Source organism: Heliangelus exortis, chromosome 18 (assembly GCF_036169615.1).
Source record: "Heliangelus exortis chromosome 18, bHelExo1.hap1, whole genome shotgun sequence".
Lineage (NCBI taxonomy): Eukaryota > Metazoa > Chordata > Aves > Apodiformes > Trochilidae > Heliangelus > Heliangelus exortis.
The window spans coordinates 1,884,213-1,902,859 of NC_092439.1; the positions used below are offsets into that span (position 1 = coordinate 1,884,213).

At 38.0% G+C, this 18,647-nt stretch overlaps 2 protein-coding genes across 3 annotated transcripts in view; one reads left to right on the plus strand and one right to left on the minus strand.

Annotated features, from left to right (window-relative positions):
- Positions 1-1,232: 1,232 nt before the first annotated feature.
- Positions 1,233-17,909, minus strand: CAT (catalase). Its single transcript, XM_071762544.1, has 13 exons — positions 17,772-17,909; positions 13,224-13,395; positions 12,120-12,230; positions 10,573-10,703; positions 9,803-9,907; positions 8,708-8,833; positions 7,885-8,076; positions 7,239-7,391; positions 5,951-6,089; positions 4,071-4,201; positions 3,355-3,462; positions 2,967-3,053; positions 1,233-2,520 (listed from the first exon to the last, which is right to left on the minus strand). The coding sequence occupies exons 1-13, from the start codon at positions 17,835-17,837 to the stop codon at positions 2,455-2,457; spliced, it is 1,587 nt and encodes a 528-aa protein (XP_071618645.1). The 5' UTR covers positions 17,838-17,909; the 3' UTR covers positions 1,233-2,454.
- A 187-nt stretch (positions 17,910-18,096) lies between these two features.
- Positions 18,097-18,647, plus strand: part of ABTB2 (ankyrin repeat and BTB domain containing 2) — a 129,351-nt gene continuing 128,800 nt past the window's right edge. For both annotated transcript variants that reach the window (XM_071762524.1, XM_071762529.1), the window contains exon 1: positions 18,097-18,229. The gene's annotated coding sequence lies outside the window, so the exon portion shown is untranslated. The remainder of the gene's footprint in view (positions 18,230-18,647) is intronic.

An 18,647-nucleotide genomic window follows, 5' to 3' on the forward strand; every position in this document is an offset into this window, starting at 1 on the left:
GCAGGGTTTTTTTCCAATGTACTTAGAGCAGTAACAATTCAATTCATATCTACCTCACCCTTTTTTTTCCCCAGAGAAGATTTAGCAACTTCATACACTCATCTCCTGGCACAGGCCACTTAAAAAAAAAAAAAATGGCCATTGAGATTCTGGACTCTGCTGCTGCTTTTGTCTACTCAAGTCCAAACACTTTGAAAAAAGGGAAAACAACCTCAGAACAGAGGGGAAGAGCCCATGAGAAGGAGAGGTACTGTAATTTCCAAACCTAGGTTTCAAATTAATTTCCAGTGCCACTGTTACAGATGTAAATCTAAAAGAAAATGATAACAAGAAAGTGTTGAGCAATCCTTCTTTGCACAAAGCTGCAAATTGTATTGCAACAACCTGCTAAAGGGATGTTTGATTTTCCTTGAGTAGAACACAAAGTCCAAACACAAGCAAGACTGTGTCACGTCATGTAAACAGTTTTTATTAACACAGTGTAAGTAGCCATAAGAGGATTTATCCTCTTATTTGAAAAAACATTGTTCTTAATGTGTTGGCAAACCCTCTCAGCACCTTTTGAAGAAATTTTGCTGTGCAATACTTGTCATGGCCCATTTAGCAGCACAGAACATAAGTCAATCTTGTAAGCACAACAACAATGAAATTAAATATTCCAAACAAAGGTAGATGCAGAAGGCAGAATAGGCTGGGAAGGTAGCATTTGTTTTCTCAACATGACTACAGGAGAGGAACGTTGCCTTTCTTAGTCATTCCCTGTGCTTAGTTGTTTTTTTTAAGACTTGACACCACCCAAATTTCAGCCTAACCTCTAAATTAGTGTAATTTACAGTAGAATTTATTAGTGATAATTGTTTATGTGAGATAAAAGCCACCTGGATGAACGTAAAATAGCTGTCCATGTTAAACAGTCTACTAAAATCTCCAACAAAGCCACATCACAGTGGCCTTTCCACCACGTGCTCAGGTGTATTTATCCACTGTTTTGTAGGAATTATCCTACAATGTACAATGAGGCATGAGGCACACAGTTCCTTACATGTGAAACAAAAAGCAAGGATTTAGGGAAAAAATTACTGCAATAAGGAAAACCAGGACAAATAGCCAACTTCTGAAATAGATACCAATTACCCAGAACTTCAACAACTTCTGCATGTTGAAATACAAAAGTATGATTAGAGGAAGCCATTTGAAAATATTGCACAGAAAACACACAATGTGCTGCCAAGGGATTTTTAAATACAGTTTTATTTGAGAAATAAAAGAGGAAGACAGTATAATTCATTTAACAGACACAACTGAAAGCAAAGATTAAGCCTTGTTTATTCTTGTCCAAAACTCATTGGGATTCTATGCTCCAGCAAGAAATATTCCCACCTATTTATGTAGCTCTTTCAGCTCCAACCTGCTTCATCAGGTAAAAATTTAATTGAATTCCAGAACAGAATGTTATGCACCTATATCACAGGTAACAGGCAACATGACAACATGCCTAAAAGCAGGTTTTACACAGCTATCCAGCTATAGATTCACATTCATACAAACATGCTTCTTCAGTTGAAGTCTAACTTTGAAAACTAGCTCTGGCTTGACCAAAAGTTGTAATATCAGATTAGGCAGTAATATAACAATTTCAAGAGCCACTGGGAATAGCTTTGGAAGTGTATAAGCTTGGAAATTTGGAAAATTAATATTTTTTTTCTACTTAAATTCTTAACGATTACAGAGGGAAATTGTTCTTCCTAAAGAACTGTAAAATGTAATAGATTTAGTCATAAAGAGTATGTAATAAGAAAATACCCTTTCCTATCTCACTTAGGTCACTTATATCCCAAGCTAGCATTAATAAGCAAAGATCACCCTAAAATATATATTGGGAGTATAATTTCAATGTTCAGACTAAACTTTCTACTTAGCTTTATTTTGATCATTAGAAATGAGACTTAACCAACCTTTTGCCAGCTACTACCTATCGTTTTTCTTCCTTTGAATTTCATTTTTGGCATTCCAGAAGTAAGTGTCTACAAATACATACAGATAACTATCTTATTAGAAACATTTAGCAACAAACTTTAACATCAACAAGTCTTATCCATAAGGATAATCACAGTATCATTATAGGATGTTTGTTGTGCAATTTATCCAGGAAAGTTTTACAATAATAATAAAAAAAAAAAAACGAAACAGTATTTTGATTAAACTTATGTTTGCTTCTAAAAAAGAAGACAATTTTTAATCATTAACAAGCAGTAAAGCACTAGTGTTGAAAGGCACTAGAATTGTTAGCTTGTGTTACCTAGTTTCCACTGCAGACTTGAAAGATTACTAGATCAAGCCTGTAAAACACTTCTGGTTTTGTGCTGAAGTCTGCTACATTCATTAACATCTTCAACAGGTTGTCCTGCAGTTGAAAGGATGAAAAATTCATAGAGCAAATCTCTGCAGCACACTTTACAAGTTGGATCTTTCTTTGGCAGATACACGAGATGTGGACTGTGTGTATGTCCTAATTACATCCTAAAAACAATACAAAAGAAACATTCAGAGCAAGTTCCATTAAAAGTAAGTAGAGGAACTTCAGAAAAAAAAAAAATTAGTACTTGAAGCAAGGATTATGTTATGCTGTGTAGTAAGCAGTGAGCCCAGAAAAGGCTTGTGGAAGTGTTTCATTACCATTACAAAGAGTGGGTAATAATTTGGCCCGAAGATTCAACCTGAACATGCACAGTTATCTTCCAGAAGCCTTACAAAAGCCCAACTGAAACAAATAATAGCACATCATTGGTTAATCAGCATTTAATTAAATGTAATTAGAGTAATGTTTCCTCATTTTGCAATTCTACATGCACTTGCTTTTGCCGTTTCTGGCAATCAGGACCAGTTTCTCACTTTGTTGGATTTACAAAAGAAGCCCAAATAATTCACAGCCACTCAAAATGCAACTACAGAAACCATGAGCATACATTTTTCCCACTGTCAGCATTGTGTTTGTCCAGCAAAGCCTGGATACGGGCACCATAGTCAGGATGAACATCACTGAAGTTTTTCACCTAAAGGAGGAGACAGAACAGAAAAGGCAGCAAGTTTTCTTTCACTTCAAATGCATTCTTTAATACATTTTCTGCTCTGCAGTCTACATGAAGTACCTATCATAAGAAAAGGAGGATAAAAACCCTTTTCTCAAAGTTCAATTCTGATTAAAGGAGCTATGAACATCTAGAAATAATTCTATCTCAGAGAAGAATTCCTGATACTTCTTTCTACAAGTTTATTTCCATTTGGACAAAGTTTCTAGACTACAAGAAAACCTGGAGCAAAGAGCAAAGGCTGAAAACCAAGCAGGCCACTTACAGCTCTCTTCTGAATGAAGAGTTGGGCATCTTTGAGATGATCAGCAATGTTTTTACACAACCTCTGGCGTTCATCCTCCTTCAGGACTTTGGTATAGAATTCTCGCACCTTATGATTGGAAACAAAGATTTATTTGGAAATTTCCAAAAGTGACTCATTATACCTGAAGCAGCCAGTAATACTTACTAGACTTAGGATTTGTTATTACTCAAAAAATAGCTTTTACTTACTAAACAGGTAACACTTAAAACACTCAAAATACTCAAAAGGCAACAGATTTGTTGTTTGGGGTTTGTTTTTTTTTTTTGCATCTCTGCTAACAACTCTGTCCAGTTTGAAATATCTGTTGCTTACTGAATTAATGAAAACAAATTTGTGGGCACCCAATTCAGGAACTGTCAATTGTTATATTGCATGCATGCTTCAGCTTGCACATCTCCAGACAGTAATTGCAAGAAGACAAAGTTATACCCTTTAGATAATGTGTGCAGAATATGGATAGCAAAGGTCAGTGAGAATATGCTAATTGTCCTGTCAAAAAACCCTCACTTATTCATGAAACTAAAATCTATGGAGATCTTCCAAGCTCTCATGAGAGCTGAAGTTCAGGTTAGTCCAGATGCTTCAGAGAGAAGCCATGTTTGAATGATTCTTCTTAAAATTCCCTAGACTTCTATGAAATTATCTATTTAATAAAGCTTTTTTGTCCCTCATACCTGAGTGACATTATCTTCGTTTGCACTGTTGAAGCGTTGCACATCTCCTGAGACATACACACGGTTCTCCTTCAACATGGGCTGATCTTCTGGACCACTAAAACTATTTGGATAATAGTTTGGGGCACCACCTGAAGACAAACACCCCCCCCAAGAAAACCCCAACAACTCAGAACAATCAGATGCCAACGCTCTTGGATTACGTCAGAAGTCAAAAAATGTACTTTGCCAAGAACCACCTAAATTGATTATGATTCACTTTATTAAACAGTTGTCAGCATTTTCCTGTCAATGTACAGCTGAACATCAGGAGCTGCATCTTCAAGACAGTATTTAACAGCACTTATTTCAAAGAGAATTTCTGCAGCTTTTTTGGGGAAAAAAAAATTGATTTGTGGAAAAAATAAGGAGGTCTGGCCATTCTCACAACACTGCTCAGACAATTTTAGTAGATAAAGTCATGGAAGTCAAAACTGTAGGCCAAAGCAGCATAAAAATATACTTTTTATCTACATATTTGCAGTACTAATTATCTTAACTATATAGGGGCTTTACTTTAAACACATAATGAACTTACAGAAGTGCAAAAAAATCAACTTATTCTCTGTTCCTGGACAGAAGCAGCTATTCTCAGGTTCTCATTTTACAAGTATTTCCCTCCTTCATCAGCAAGCATCAGAACTCATAGCCCAAAGGAATACAGTGCTTTTGACACCAGGCACAGTTTAAGTAAATCCTTGTTTACTCTTGGGCATAAAAGAGTAACTATTGAGAAAATGCTGACAGAACACAACCTGCTGAAGAGAGGCAAAGTTACAGCTCTAGCCTTGGCATTTACACTCCTGCCTCTCACAATCTCTTGGAAATCAGAAAGCAAAGCAGTTTTATTGTTTTGTTTCCTTAGTCCACTTTGTTAAAGTCTTAAAATTTAAAAATGCAAATACAGCTTCCCCAAAGACATTTAGGGCACCTCTGGTTTGGTTTTGGTTTTCTTTTAGAATAATTTTTTGCCTAGAAGTACAAAGAGGTAGTAATTAACTTCTGTGAAGCCATTTCTCTGGCATATTTAATTCTAATTTACTATTTGCAACTTCTTCTATTAAGTCCCCTCTAACAAGCATGTTTCTAGAAGTCTTTAAAGAAGCATAAACTAGGAACATTATTGAATTAAACTAGGAACATTATTGAATTCATTTGACTCCGGGTGTTCTGTAAACCTCCTCTCTCCTTAAGGCCCAGTTGTAACTTATAAAATGTGCTTAAGGTTTTGCCTGGTTTTTACACTTTTCAAAAAAGTCCCCATCCCCTCATCCAAATATTCTAACAAAATCTCCTTTCTTGGAGAAATAGAAGAGATATATACCCATTTTAAACAAGTATGTAAAGACTACATGCATTCTACTTTGAGACCAAGAAGAAAACCCCCCTTGTCTTCCCACTGGTTAAAAAATTAGATATGAATCTATTTGTAGCAAGCAAACCTTACACAGATAAATTGAAAAACACACTCAAGAGAGCATCAACTACTTCAAACAAGGCTGAAGTTGTATAAGGAACATCCATATGCTTCTTTTCAAGTCTTAAAAATATTTAAATAGTATATTCTGGAATCTACAGAAGCAAGCTTATGTTTCACAGTACAATTTTGATTCTCAACCCTTGTACAAGACTGACAAGAGACACACAGTGGGTGGATACACAAAGAACAGTGATAAAGGCAATACATGACATTCAGATTTAAGAATGCTTTTAACCAGATCCCTCAAATACAGGGCAACAGGATTAAAAATTAGTATCTGTTTAAAGTGAGTACTTTAAATCCCTGTGAATAGAAAATTTTGCAATACATAAGAGTCATTAAAGATTATTTTCATTACTACCTTGGTTGTCAGTAGTGCACATTGGTCCATCCCTCTGGTAATTGGCCACACGAGTTCTGAAGGGGCAGTTCACAGGAATCTGGAGATAATTAGGTCCCAGGCGGTGTCTGTGGGTGTCAGGATACGAAAAAAGACGACCCTAAAACATTTATCACAGAAATTAAATACTACTTGATGAAACAGATCACTTCAGTGGTGCAGGCCAATTCAAAACATTATACATTAAAGAGTAAAAAAATGAGTGTTTCCTTGCCATATATATTCCTGACATACTTAAAATTATGTCCAAAGTGACAACCACAAACTAACTTTGCTGGAATACAGCAAAGAATGGAAGGTTGAGCTGTACTTATCCAACTGGGGTATTTCCTACCCATTTCTGAATGATAAACTTATTCTGAAGCAGGGAAATGGTTACACAAGCAGACATGAAAGTGACTACAATGGTGCTAAGTGTTACTATGGAACAATATAATGTTTGCCTACTTATTTTCAACCTTAGAGTTAAAAAATTATTAAATCTGAAATATGGTATTGCCTTATTTCTTTAATGAACTGCATCTGTGGCTGTTCTAGAGACATTTGGATGCCAAGACAGACTGCTTCTGACCATGAAGTTTGTGACAGTGAAGAGAGGCAAAACAGAAGAACTGCATGATGGTTCAAGAGTTTATCCAGTCAGAACTGGCAAAATACCTTCTTGTAGCCATGGAGATAATTTCAAACAAGTTTTATCTGAAAAAACATATACATGACTGCAGACAGTATGCTCTACTGCAGGCAGAATTATCAGGTATTTTGATCTGTAGAAAAAATAAAAATCTGAGACTTCCTCTAAGGAATTATCTTGCTCTTTGTATCAGGTATTAGTTACACATGTATTTTACAGCATTTCAAGTCTAATCCTCATACTGGTAAGAGTTTAGAATTCTAAAGATACACTGTAAAAGCATGAACAAATATGCATTGCTGCTTTGGTTTTATCCTGTATTTGTTGCCAAGCTGAGATTTTTGCACAAATTTTGACAGCTGTTGTGGATTCCCTCTAAATACTAGATTTCAAATTCTAGATCTCTTCCTTCAGTTCCTGTTTTCTTTAAATTTTGGATGAGCACACCAAATGGTGATTCATTAAAAAACAACCACCAAAAGAAAGAAACAAAAGAAAGAAATCAGTTGCTTCAGTCAGGTTTAATCATGCTCCACAAACAGGGCTTGGAATGTTTTCCCAGATGACAAAGCAAACATAATATTCTCCAGGCAAAAACTGATGTGCATGGTAGCTCACCTGCAGCATTTTATCAGGGCTGGGTTCAATACCAGGTGGCATGTTGCTGGGATCATATGCCATCTGTTCTACCTCTGCAAAGTAATTTACAGGATTCCTGTTCAAAACAAGCTTTCCCACAGGGATGAGAGGGTAGTCACCATGTGGCCAAATCTGTAAGACATAACACATGTACATTAAAATCAACACTGTAATGTTAATCAACATTAAAATCAACATATATTATCATGCAACTTAAATAAATAACTTAGTTAAATAACTACTAGGCAGCATTTGCCCAACTGAAGTCTTGATTGAGAAAAGGCATTAGTGAAGAAACTCATGTCCTATTTTAAGAAGTCTGTAGCAATTAACACAGGGCTAATGCAAAATTATTTCATCATCCCAGCAGTATTTCAGCACTTCACCACTTGAATGAAATGCCCACAGACACTTGAAAAACTGTCTCTGGAAATGCAATACTGTAGGTGGAACTGGTAATATGATTGTTTTTCAGCCACTTCAAAACACAACCAGCTGAACTAGCTGCTACTCCGTGGAAACAGCTACACTTTACAGGAAAGCTCAGTTCTGGCATTTGTGTTTTGATCTAATGACCTTTCTTAAACTATCTCAAAGTGAATAATCACTACAGTACAAGAGATACCTTTGTTAAATCAAAAGGATTAAATGGAAACTTCTCTGCTTCTTCAAATGTCATAACTTGAATGTAGAAGGACCATGATGGATAGTCTCCCTTGGCAATGGCATTGTAAAGATCACGTATTGCATAATCAGGATCAGTAGAAGCCAACCTTCCTGCTTCTTCAACAGAAAGATTTTTGATGCCCTGGTCAGTCTAAAAAACATAAAAAGCAGTGGCACTGGTTATAACATAGAGAAAGCATTACAGAAAGCATTAATAAATCTACTTTAACAAGACTCAGAATCCAAAAATGCAATTGTCCATGTTCCAATCTCCAATAATTTGAGTTCAGAATAATAGTACATTCAACAGCTCCTTCCAGATAAAAATTGGTTCTCTGATAGAAGTGAATTGCATAATTCTGTGTCACAGAACACAAGACATCAAACTTGAATCTAGGATCCCTGCAGCACATCAAGTAAAGAGGTTTCCCCTCTTTCCTTAGAGGACGGAATGCTCCTTCAGTGTCCCATTATCCCACCTTTTTCTACAGATCACATTCCATCAAAGTGATAAAACAGTTGCAGCTCTCAACAGATAGAGGATGCTTCCATCTGCCCTGAATGACACTAAGGTTGACTACAGCAAGGTCTTCCATGGCTTCACACTCAAAACCCCAAGTGGTATGAGGTCAAAATGCAATAAACTGATCTAGACGGTCAGAGCTCACACAGTAGACACAGTTCTACAATAATAAGAGATTCTGATCTAACTGATTCTGCCATAGCAAGAACAATGATGCCCAGACTTCCAATAGGTAGCTGGCAAAATAATAAATCAATACCTTGACATGGAATTTGCAATAAACTGCTGCTCCATTAGCATTAACCAGTTTGAATGTGTGTGATCCATATCCATTCATATGGCGATGCCCATCGGGAATGCCACGATCACTGAAGAGGAAAGACACCTGAAGACAAGGATCAAACAGCATTAATGGACTCACCAGATCAAGAAGAAAGTGACCCCTGGAGAAAAAGTTCATTTATTGCACTAATCTGCCTCACTGGAAGCTGTCTTAATTTAAGAGTGCTCATAAAAGAAGACAGCTTTGGTTTTGCACAAAGAACAACTGTGAATTAAACCCACATGAAATTTTACGCCCACAGGAAATACAAAATGTTAACCCAGTGATAATGTTATGATTTCTCCTGTAAGCAGAAGGAAGTTAGGCATGGATAATTTATGTTTCAAATATGTATTTTTTTCAGGTTAAGAGACAATCTGAAAATCAAAAGTTTTCAAGCTGTAAAAATACCACCATGTAAACATATTCAGAAGGCTGCTTTTCTTTAGCTTTCTCTTCACATGCCCAGTTAGTAATTACTGGAAGGCTTCTTTATGAACCCATTTTCTTTTAAAGAAAGACATTTTCTCCTAAAAACAAAGCAACTGCATTTTTAATTTTACATCAGTTTTTCACATAACATTCTGGGGCACAAATAAATTTCAAAATAATCAGAATGCACAATGAACTCTACCATCAAGTTGATCTAATGTGCTAAACAAAATACAGCTTTAAGTAAAATTACATGATAGCATTACTTCCCCTGTACTTTACTGTTCTCTAACAATAACAGTTTGTTGTTCATCTGTATTTCCACTGCTTTAATGTTAGAAAACCTAGCAGCTTTGCCTTCATCACCATATAAAATATGATGAAAACAGAAGAATCTCACTGTTTTAAGGAGTAATTTAAAATAAAACCAGTTAGGTACACATATTAATAGCCTCAAAGTTACTGTAGGCTTTTCACCCTTACTGTTCCTAGAAGTCTACACAGACTTCTAGATAAAGCATGGGAAAGAGATAATAAAGAAACACGTGCTGTCATAACATGATTTTCTCAATCATACAAAACAAAGTTGAAGAGCCCTACCTGATGCAAAGATTCAGGGCGAAGACTCCAGAAGTCCCACATCATGTCAGGATCCCTTAAGTGAGTCTGAGGGTTCCTCTTTTGGCTATGAATGAAGGATGGAAACTGATTTGTCCAGACGTGGAAGAGAAAGAAAGGAGGAAGGAAAAAAAAAAAAAGAAAAAAAATTTCTGTAACACCTCCAAATTATATAGGTTATACTAAAGCAACTGCTGGGACAAAACAAGGCAAACATTTTTTTCCATACACTTTCCTGTGAAAGGAACAGCACACTCAAAGAAAACACAAAGCTGTAAGAATTTCTATTGTTATATTGTTCTGTTTCCTGTACTGTCACACCCCTCCTGTAACCAAACTGAGGCACAGAGCAGTAAGCTTTTAAAGTGAAGTCTCTCCCCTTCTATCCCCCTAGAAAACAGACTCAGAATGACAAAACTGTTGACAGAGTAAAACAGCTAATTTGAACCAGTGAAAATGATCAAATCTGAGGTTAAAAACACAGGAAGATATTTACTTGCTGGCTACTCTCCTGTGGCACAGGCACCAGCAAACAAAAATTACTGAACTGCATCAAGCAACTGCACATTAGTTCTTAATTTATTTTCCTTTTTTAATAACATCTTTTCAAATCAAAAACATTCACACAATCTAGCACACAACAAAGTTAAAGTGTGTCAAAATGGCTTTTACTTCTCAGTGAGGCAAGAAGAAACTGTGAACGAACTTTTGGACACTTTCAAAAAGAACTCTCATTTTTTGTGCTTGCTTACCAACATTGCATCCCGAATAAAGAAGATAGGAGTATTATTTCCCACAAGATCCCAGTTACCCTCTTCTGTATAGAATTTCATTGCAAAGCCTCTAGGGTCACGAACTGTATCAGCTGACCCAGATTCTCCAGCTTGAAAAAAAAAAAAAACAAAAACAAACCACCCATGAAGATGCAAGAAGTGTTATGACAGGAAATGCATACAAATAGTAAGCATAAAACCATTGAAATTGATACCTTAAAATGCCGAATTGATGCCATAAAATCCCAAAACAGCAGGGTTTATTTTTCTATACCAAAGCAGTTTTAGCATATTTTCAACAATACTTCAGACACTGGAAGCTTCCAATGTATGAACAGACACCCACCCAAGTATTCAGGCCACATTTAAAACATAGAAAAAAAAAAAAAGTATATCCACTTGAACCAATTAAGAGTTGAATGCATTATCACTAACAGAAAGAAGCATAAAATTATAAGGTTGAATCAGCTACAAGAAATACACTAGTTTCTCTGCATCAGCTCCCAGTGTGAATGCTCTCATTGGGAAGGTAGCAATCCAAACAGCGTGCCTAATTAAAAGAGAACACAGAGCAAGAAGAGTTGCAGCCCTTTTAATTCCCCTTCTGCTTTATCCAAAACAATCCTTTCAATGTGTAACTTTATACCTGAGCAAAAAGTGCTCCCCAAGTAACACTAAGCATCATGATGAAATAACAAAGACATTCATTCCCTCATTAAAAATAATGTCTGCTAAAGAACAGCCAGGAAGAAACGTGTTCAAACAGAGCAGGGAACGGGAAAGTAATGATGCCACAACCCACTTCAGCACACAGTCCACAGACCAACCTCAGCTGCAGGACTTTCCCCCACAAAACATTCTATTACTCCTTAAGTTTTGGTGAAGCAGAGAAAAGACAGTATGCCAAAACCAGCAGCTCCCTGAGCCTTCTTGGACTACTTCATCTAATACTACTCCCAGAAGCAAATCCTCATCAGTATTTTTTTTTTCTTTTAAATAGAGCCGTAACACAAGTTTTAAGATCATTTTCTGTCAGAAAAGATGCAGATCATAATGCATCTTCCAACATCATCTAAGACTGTGCTACTTTATGCATTTAGCCTTTCAACAAATAAGAGTTTATTTATCAAAGGTTATTTCTTCTTTGAAAGATGAATTCTTTTTTGCCTTTTGGGCATCCATGCCCAAAAACCTCCCTACAGCATATTTTAGCTATTTAACTTTCAAGTGTTAAACTGCAGCAGGCAAGTGCTGATTGTGACCCCTCCAGAAACAAAGCAAGCTTTCTGACAGTGAAAAAACCAGCTCAGACTATTCTTTCTCTCACATACCTGAGGAAAAAACTGTCTACAAAAAGATGCAGAAGCTGCTTAAGATCTTTACAATCTAAATGAAATTCACAGAAGAGAAACTGGTTGGTGGAAAACATTTCAAACTGCCTTAGGTACATTAAGCTCTCTAAAATGCCAGCCTTGCTATCAGTATAACTACAGTACACATGGAGGAAGACAACTTCAGAGCCTTACCAACAGTGGAGAAACGTATAGCAATGGGAGTTCTTTTTCCAATGTGTTCAAACACTTTTGCCTTACAATACTGGGTAATATCATGAGTGACTTCAAAATAACCAAAGGCTCCTGAAAAAAAAAAGTTATTTCAAAATATCATATCTAGATACCTTCCCTTGCAGTCACAGCACATTATTTCACTATAGTCCAACACACAGCTTGAAGCCAAAAGGAAACAGAAATAAAGCAGTTGAAACAGAGTTCACATTTACGTGTTAAATACTGACTTTTCACAGAATGAAATGCACTTAACACAAGCAACTATTTGTGTGGTGCTCACTCTCCCCTCCTTAACTGATTTACAGTGCCCAGCAGCAAGACAGACCTCGTTTCTAATGTGCAAAATAACCAGCAATTGCTTTTTGGAGGCTCTGTTGCCAAGATTTGCATACTTATCCCAGATCAAAACAAAGTCTTCCTTTAATCCTGATGTGCTGCAGAAGTTTTTGTCCACCTTTAAGCTGGATGAAGCAACAAAGTTCTTCACAGCCCTACAGATTATTTTTTTCCCACTACGTTCATATTATAATAAAATTCTGTCCCATATTTTCTTCTTCTAGGGTAGTATACAATAAAAATCAGAGATGCCAGTTCTATTCTATTAAGATCAGCAACTAATTTTCAAAGGAGTTTGGTTTCTGTTATTTTTAGTTAAAATATTAGACCATCATCTTGTTTTGGCAGACAGATATTAGATAACAAAGGCAAGAATCCCTATCAAATTACATGCAAACAAATTAGAATAGAGATGTGTAAAACTTTCCCTCCAGAGGAACTGGGCACAGATAGAGAAAGCAGTGATTACAGCAAATACAATAAAAATCTCAGGGCTTTAACTGCATTTTCTGCCAGGTTTTAGTTTGGTTTTATTTAACAGTTTTTCAGTGCTTCAGGTTTTGGCAATGAACTCCTTTAAACCAGGTCTGTTGCTGATACAGAATTTTATAATCCAGAATGCTGAATTATAGATAACATGACACAATTTACCTGCCACTAAGTGTTAACTCAAAATCTTTTTCAAGTCTAATTCTACAAAGAAGTAAAATATGTCTTCAAACATACCTGCCCCTTTTGCATGCACAACTCTTTCAGGAATCCTCTCTCTGTCAAAATGAGCCATCTCATCAGTGAAAATAACATCTTGAACAAGAAGAGGCCCTCGTGGCCCTACTGTCAGGATGTTAAGTTTATCCCCTATTGGGTTCCCAGCACCTGTGGTCAAGACATCTGGCTTCTGAAAGCAAGAAACAGTTGATAACACATCAGAAATTAAACATCCTTTATATTCAAGGTACACAACATTCATGCCTGTTCAAACATGATCTATCACAGGATATATTAACAAAATTACATAAGACTCTGGAGCTAGTAACAGAAAATACAGATATCTAAACTGCAGTTTAGATCACCACAGTACTACGTCTGGGGCTGTTTAAGAAGGAGAGCTCAAGTCATATATAATCCAAGAAAGTCTTCCATGTTTCATAAATACTACTTGTTAAGACCAGCCACCTTGCTTCAAGAAAAATAAAGTTAAGGGTCAGCCTGGGGATGGAGCAGAAGCAAGCAAGAAAAGAAGTAGCTGCTGGTGGGTAATAATGAAGAAAGGAGAGGAAGAAGATGGTGATGCCAGTAAAGGGATGAAGGCATAAGGAAAGAATGAAGACTGTAAAAGGGTAACCATGATCAATGTTAGTCTGCAAGAGCTATGGAAAATAACAGAAGCAAAAGCATCTGAGGAATCATCATCCTAGACTCCTGAAATAGAGAAGTATCAAGATTAACAAAAGCCCTAAGTAGCCCTACTGCCAAATACATGTCCTGTCAAAAGGAGAGCAAACCAGAACATTTTTCCTCTAACTGGCATCATTACTGACTTTAAAAAAACTGCCCAAGACCTCATACTCCTACCCTCCCTTCCATACCAAGCCTAAGTTAGCCATCTTGTAGGGCTACTGAGAGCTACAGCATCTTGTGCAGTAGGGGTAACCCTGTACCTGAAAAAAAAAACCAACCAAAAATCAAAAAACAAACACCACCCACTCTAAGACAACCTCAAGAAAAACCTGTTGGAAATCTGTAGCACTGACTGTACTATAATTGACTATACCCTCATGGAAGAGTATAGTGAACTGGACTAGACTCCAGGGTTTTTTTTTTTCCCAAGAGGCAACCCCAAAAGGCAGGGGAAAGAACAATTATTCACATCAACACATAGACACATTTGTTTAATTCGGGTCCATGAATAACCACATAAAAGACATTTGACAGGATAACTGCATTTCCAGTGTGTTCTTACTAACATGCAGCACACAATAGTCTAGCTGGCTCCAACACCCAAAATATTTAAGTTCTTTATTCTTCTTTAACCACCAGATTAGCATTAAGCCATAAAGCTATAAGCCTGTAAGCAAAAATTCTACTTCTGCAGGATGCCTGAAACCCCAATCCACACTGAAATTTATAACAGTTGGAACAAATTTTAAAATGTTTCAAATTACAAATATTACAAAGGATGGACATATATATATATAGTTACAAACAATAACTGATAGTCAGAAACCTACAGGAAAGTTACCACTTCAGCTTTATTTGAAGTACTTTAAGTCAAAGGAACATCTGCTTGAATCAGAACATTACCTACAGTTTGTCAAAGAAAATATATGAGTGGAAACTGCTCTCAGTATTCTTTCCATTGCTTGTATATATCACATGCTTCCTTCCTTATATTTTGCTCACAAATTAACACAACTATCAGGCAATTTTCCTAATGTTTTCTGTACCAAGCTATTTATCTTGAAACCCTTTCTAAGCCTCTGCTTTGACCTTTCTTAGAACATGGTGCAGTCTGCAGATGAGGAGAATACAAAATGTTCACACATCACATTTTTGATTGAACTTTTTGGTCAATTTATTTCAGAGTTTGCTTCACCTTTCTGAATCCAGCTTCCAGCACTGCCAGTATGTTTCTTTTATCTTCATTAGTTTTGCTGGTGACAACTATTCAGTTTCCTCACAGCTAAAAGCCAATTTATTAAATTTTCTAATCACAAATTCATTAATTTTTTTTGTATTGGTGACTGTCATCTCATGTAAGACAGGTAAGCTCATTGTAATGTGATGAAACATTTCCATTCTTCCCACGTTTGATATACAGAGACCTCCACTTCACCTCACTGCTACACAAAAAATCCCATGAACAGCTTCAGCACCATTTATGAATTCTGACTACTACAATTCTAGGAAAAGCAAACTTGGGGACTGTTTTCTGGTAACTTTTTCAATAAGAGGTTCCTAAGACCCCTCCAATCCATACAGTGATTTTCTCAAGTCACTAATACTTATGCCCTCATGAAGTACAATCAAGTTTCTCTTAATCTATTAAGTTTCTCTCAGTCTATTAAGAAACACAGAAGTTATGTTTAATTAGAGCTCCTGTTATACTGAATTAGGGTTCCTGTTTACCCTGGAATTCTTCATAAATTCTGAGAAGCCCAGTAGGTTTAAACATGGCAGTGGTAAAATAATGATATACCTACCCCTATGATCTTGTCTACAAAATCCTTACAGGAGCTTGGTAACAGACAGAAGAAGGGTAAAAAACATGAAATTTCAGTCTTAAGGAGATTTTTTTGAGTCCTTTTGATTCACCTATGACATTATAATATATTTTGTGTGATTACCTCAAGGGTAGAAAAAAACCTTGCATATTATTTGTAAACTATGCATGCAACAAAGAGTAAAGGTTTGTAGAGGTAACACAGCCCTTCTCAAACCAACTGTTGGCTAAAAAACACTTCTTCCATAATGCTCACATTTAAGACTACTAAAAGTAGTAGCTAAACCCACACATTTTTGAAACTCAACCTTTAAAAAAATTAACAGCTTTGTGGCTGTACGGTCTCTTGTGTAAACAGACTTTCTGAAAGGTTCTTCCTAACACATTTGAAATACAATTTTTTATTTTTTTAAGGGTAGGATATATTTGCTTTAGTTTCAGGATAATGCTATGCAGAGCACACAAAACAAGTACCATCAGTGCGAAGGAGGAGAAAAAACCCAACACAGTAGTTTTAAGAATTCTCATACATCTTCTAAACTTGAGTTTGTTTAATGCCTGTATTTTCATATGTCTGGGAGCTGCATATGGTTGGAACCTTAGAAGATAAGAGCTGTCAAATCTGCATGTGTATTTCATTACAACACCAACTGACTGCACACACACACACATTACAGCACTGCCATGACAGAAAGGAGGGAAACAGAGCCAAGAGAATTTTAGTCACAGTTGCTATAAACACCATACATCAAAGTACATACTTCCAGGCATTACTGATACTTTGCACCTTATACAAGTTACTTTAAAATTCTAATAAGTACTCCCTACTTTCTATCTTAAGGTCTCATGACTCCTTATGCAACATAGACTTTGGGTTGCCTCCCAAGCTTCAAATTAACCTTGGCCTGTATTCAAATACTCCTTTGTTACAGAAAAGCCAACATCCATATGAAAAGTATTACTCTGGGTACAAAAATAAAGTATTCTGAAACATGTTAGAATATGATTAAGTCACAGTTCATTACTGGAAGGTAGTTTTTATATAGTACCTCCTAGAAGCAAGAAGAAAAAAAATACTATTACGTTTACTTAGCTACAGAGGGAACTGTGGCAACGACTTGTATCTTGTAAGACTGCTGCTTAGTATAAATACCTGGAAAAATGTTAATGCCAAACACACATGGCTGCCAGAAAAAGCATAGTAAAAACTGTCAGAGTGATTTGATGAAGAAAGCAAAATAACTCTTGCAGCATTCACACATTTACCCAAGTATTTTGGCGTGTATTCTACATCTTCAGAAGACTGAGTGCCACGCAGTTGATTACATGTTCCCAGGATTTCAGCCAACTGCTTGCCCATATCCACTTTAACCTGGTAAACAAGTCTCCGAGTACCACTGACAGTATCTCATCTTTTATACCACTGCCTAGCTACATTTTTACCAAGTTCTAGCAACGCTCTCGCAGACCTCAAATTGTGAGCTGATATGAAATGAAAAAGAAGAAACAGGCAGGAAAAACCCAACCTAGTATCTCAGCCAAAGGACCTGCACACTTGGGCACAGGCAAGCCCCATTCCTGCCCAAAAGGAGAGGCTGTGGAGGAGGCAGAGCTGCCAGCAGTGCTGACCGCCCTTGTCACCCCCAGCCAGCTGGCAGCCGACAGCCCCTTCGTGCCTCGCTGGTCCCGGGCACGGTACCAAGCCGAGCTCCGCCTCACGATACGGGGCGAGGCCGCCTCACCCTCCGCCACTGTCCCGCGGGACTGCCCGAGGACGGCCCGCGACCCACTCTCTCCCGATCCCTGCTCCGTCCCAAAAATTTTCAGTCAGGTCAGCCCAGAGGAACCCCCGGGGGTCCTGTGCCCTCCACCACCGGGGCCTCCCCGCGCCCTTCGGCCTCCACAAGGGGGGCAACGCCGCCCGCGGGCCCCTCGTCCCCCCGCATCCCCCTCACAACGGGCCGCACCGTTGCCGCCCAACTGTGCCGAAGGGCGCAGTCCCTCAGGCTGAGGCCCCCGCAACGCACGCCCCGCAGATCCCCGTCAGGTACCTCAGAGCCGCGCTGGCTCTGCCACTGCTTCAGCTGGTCAGAGGCGTCGTCCCGGTCGTCAGCCATCTTGCAAGTTTAGGCGACCCCCGAGGCAGGAGGGGAGATGCGGAGAGAAAAAAGGACTGAGAGAAAGGTTGGCCCGGCGGGACTGCGCTCGCTACCAGAGAGAAGGTGACACCAGAGCGGTGAACCCGCGGGGAGAAGGCACCGCTGCGCCGCGCCCTGCAGCACCAGCAAATAGCGGGAGCGACTGCATCTTCTACCTCAGCGCTCTGCCCTCCCCCCGCTACCTCCTCGACCAATAGCTTCGCGTCTTGCGGGAATCGCGACTTGTGAGTGGGTGAGAGGGACGTCAATCAAGTGTCTGAAAAGGGCGGGCTGGGGGTGCCCCCGGCAGTTCGCTGCCTCAGGCGGCCGTGGGGCTGCTGTGTTGGTTTGTTACTTGGTTTTCAGTTTGTGTAAGTAATTCTGGAAGTTTGCTAAGTAGCTTGATTTTTTGGTGCGCGTTTTAGGTTTTCGGAAGTTTCTAAAGCTTGTGATTAAGGAGAAGTTACTCAGTGGCGTAAGAAATTACAGGATGGGATGAGGGCACTGTGCAAACTGACGTTACTTAGAGCGAGTTTGGTTTGTTTCAGTGCGGAAAAAAATGTTTTAAACTTCAAAATCGAAGTGACCTAGTGTATAGTTAAATTCATTCTTGTATCTGTACCTCAAATGAGGCACTTAAGTTAACACTGGCCATAATGCATATGCTCCTAATTGTAAACTGTATTTCTTCACAGGCCTGAACCTTAAAAAACAAAACAGGAAACAAACAAACAACCAAAACCCGCTTCTGAATTATTATGAAAACTCTCTGGGTTATACTTACAAATT

Excerpts from the sequence above, each read along its gene's own strand:
- CAT (XM_071762544.1), bottom strand. The coding sequence starts at position 17,837 with ATGGCTGACGACCGGGACGACGCCTCTGACCAGCTGAAGCAGTGGCAG. Across the intron at positions 8,834-9,802 it reads GCCCTGAATCTTTGCATCAG|GTGTCTTTCCTCTTCAGTGA; the intron begins GTAGGGCTCTTC and ends CCTTGTCTTCAG. Across the intron at positions 2,521-2,966 it reads ATGCTGACAGTGGGAAAAAT|GATGTAATTAGGACATACAC; the intron begins GTATGCTCATGG and ends TATTGTTTTTAG.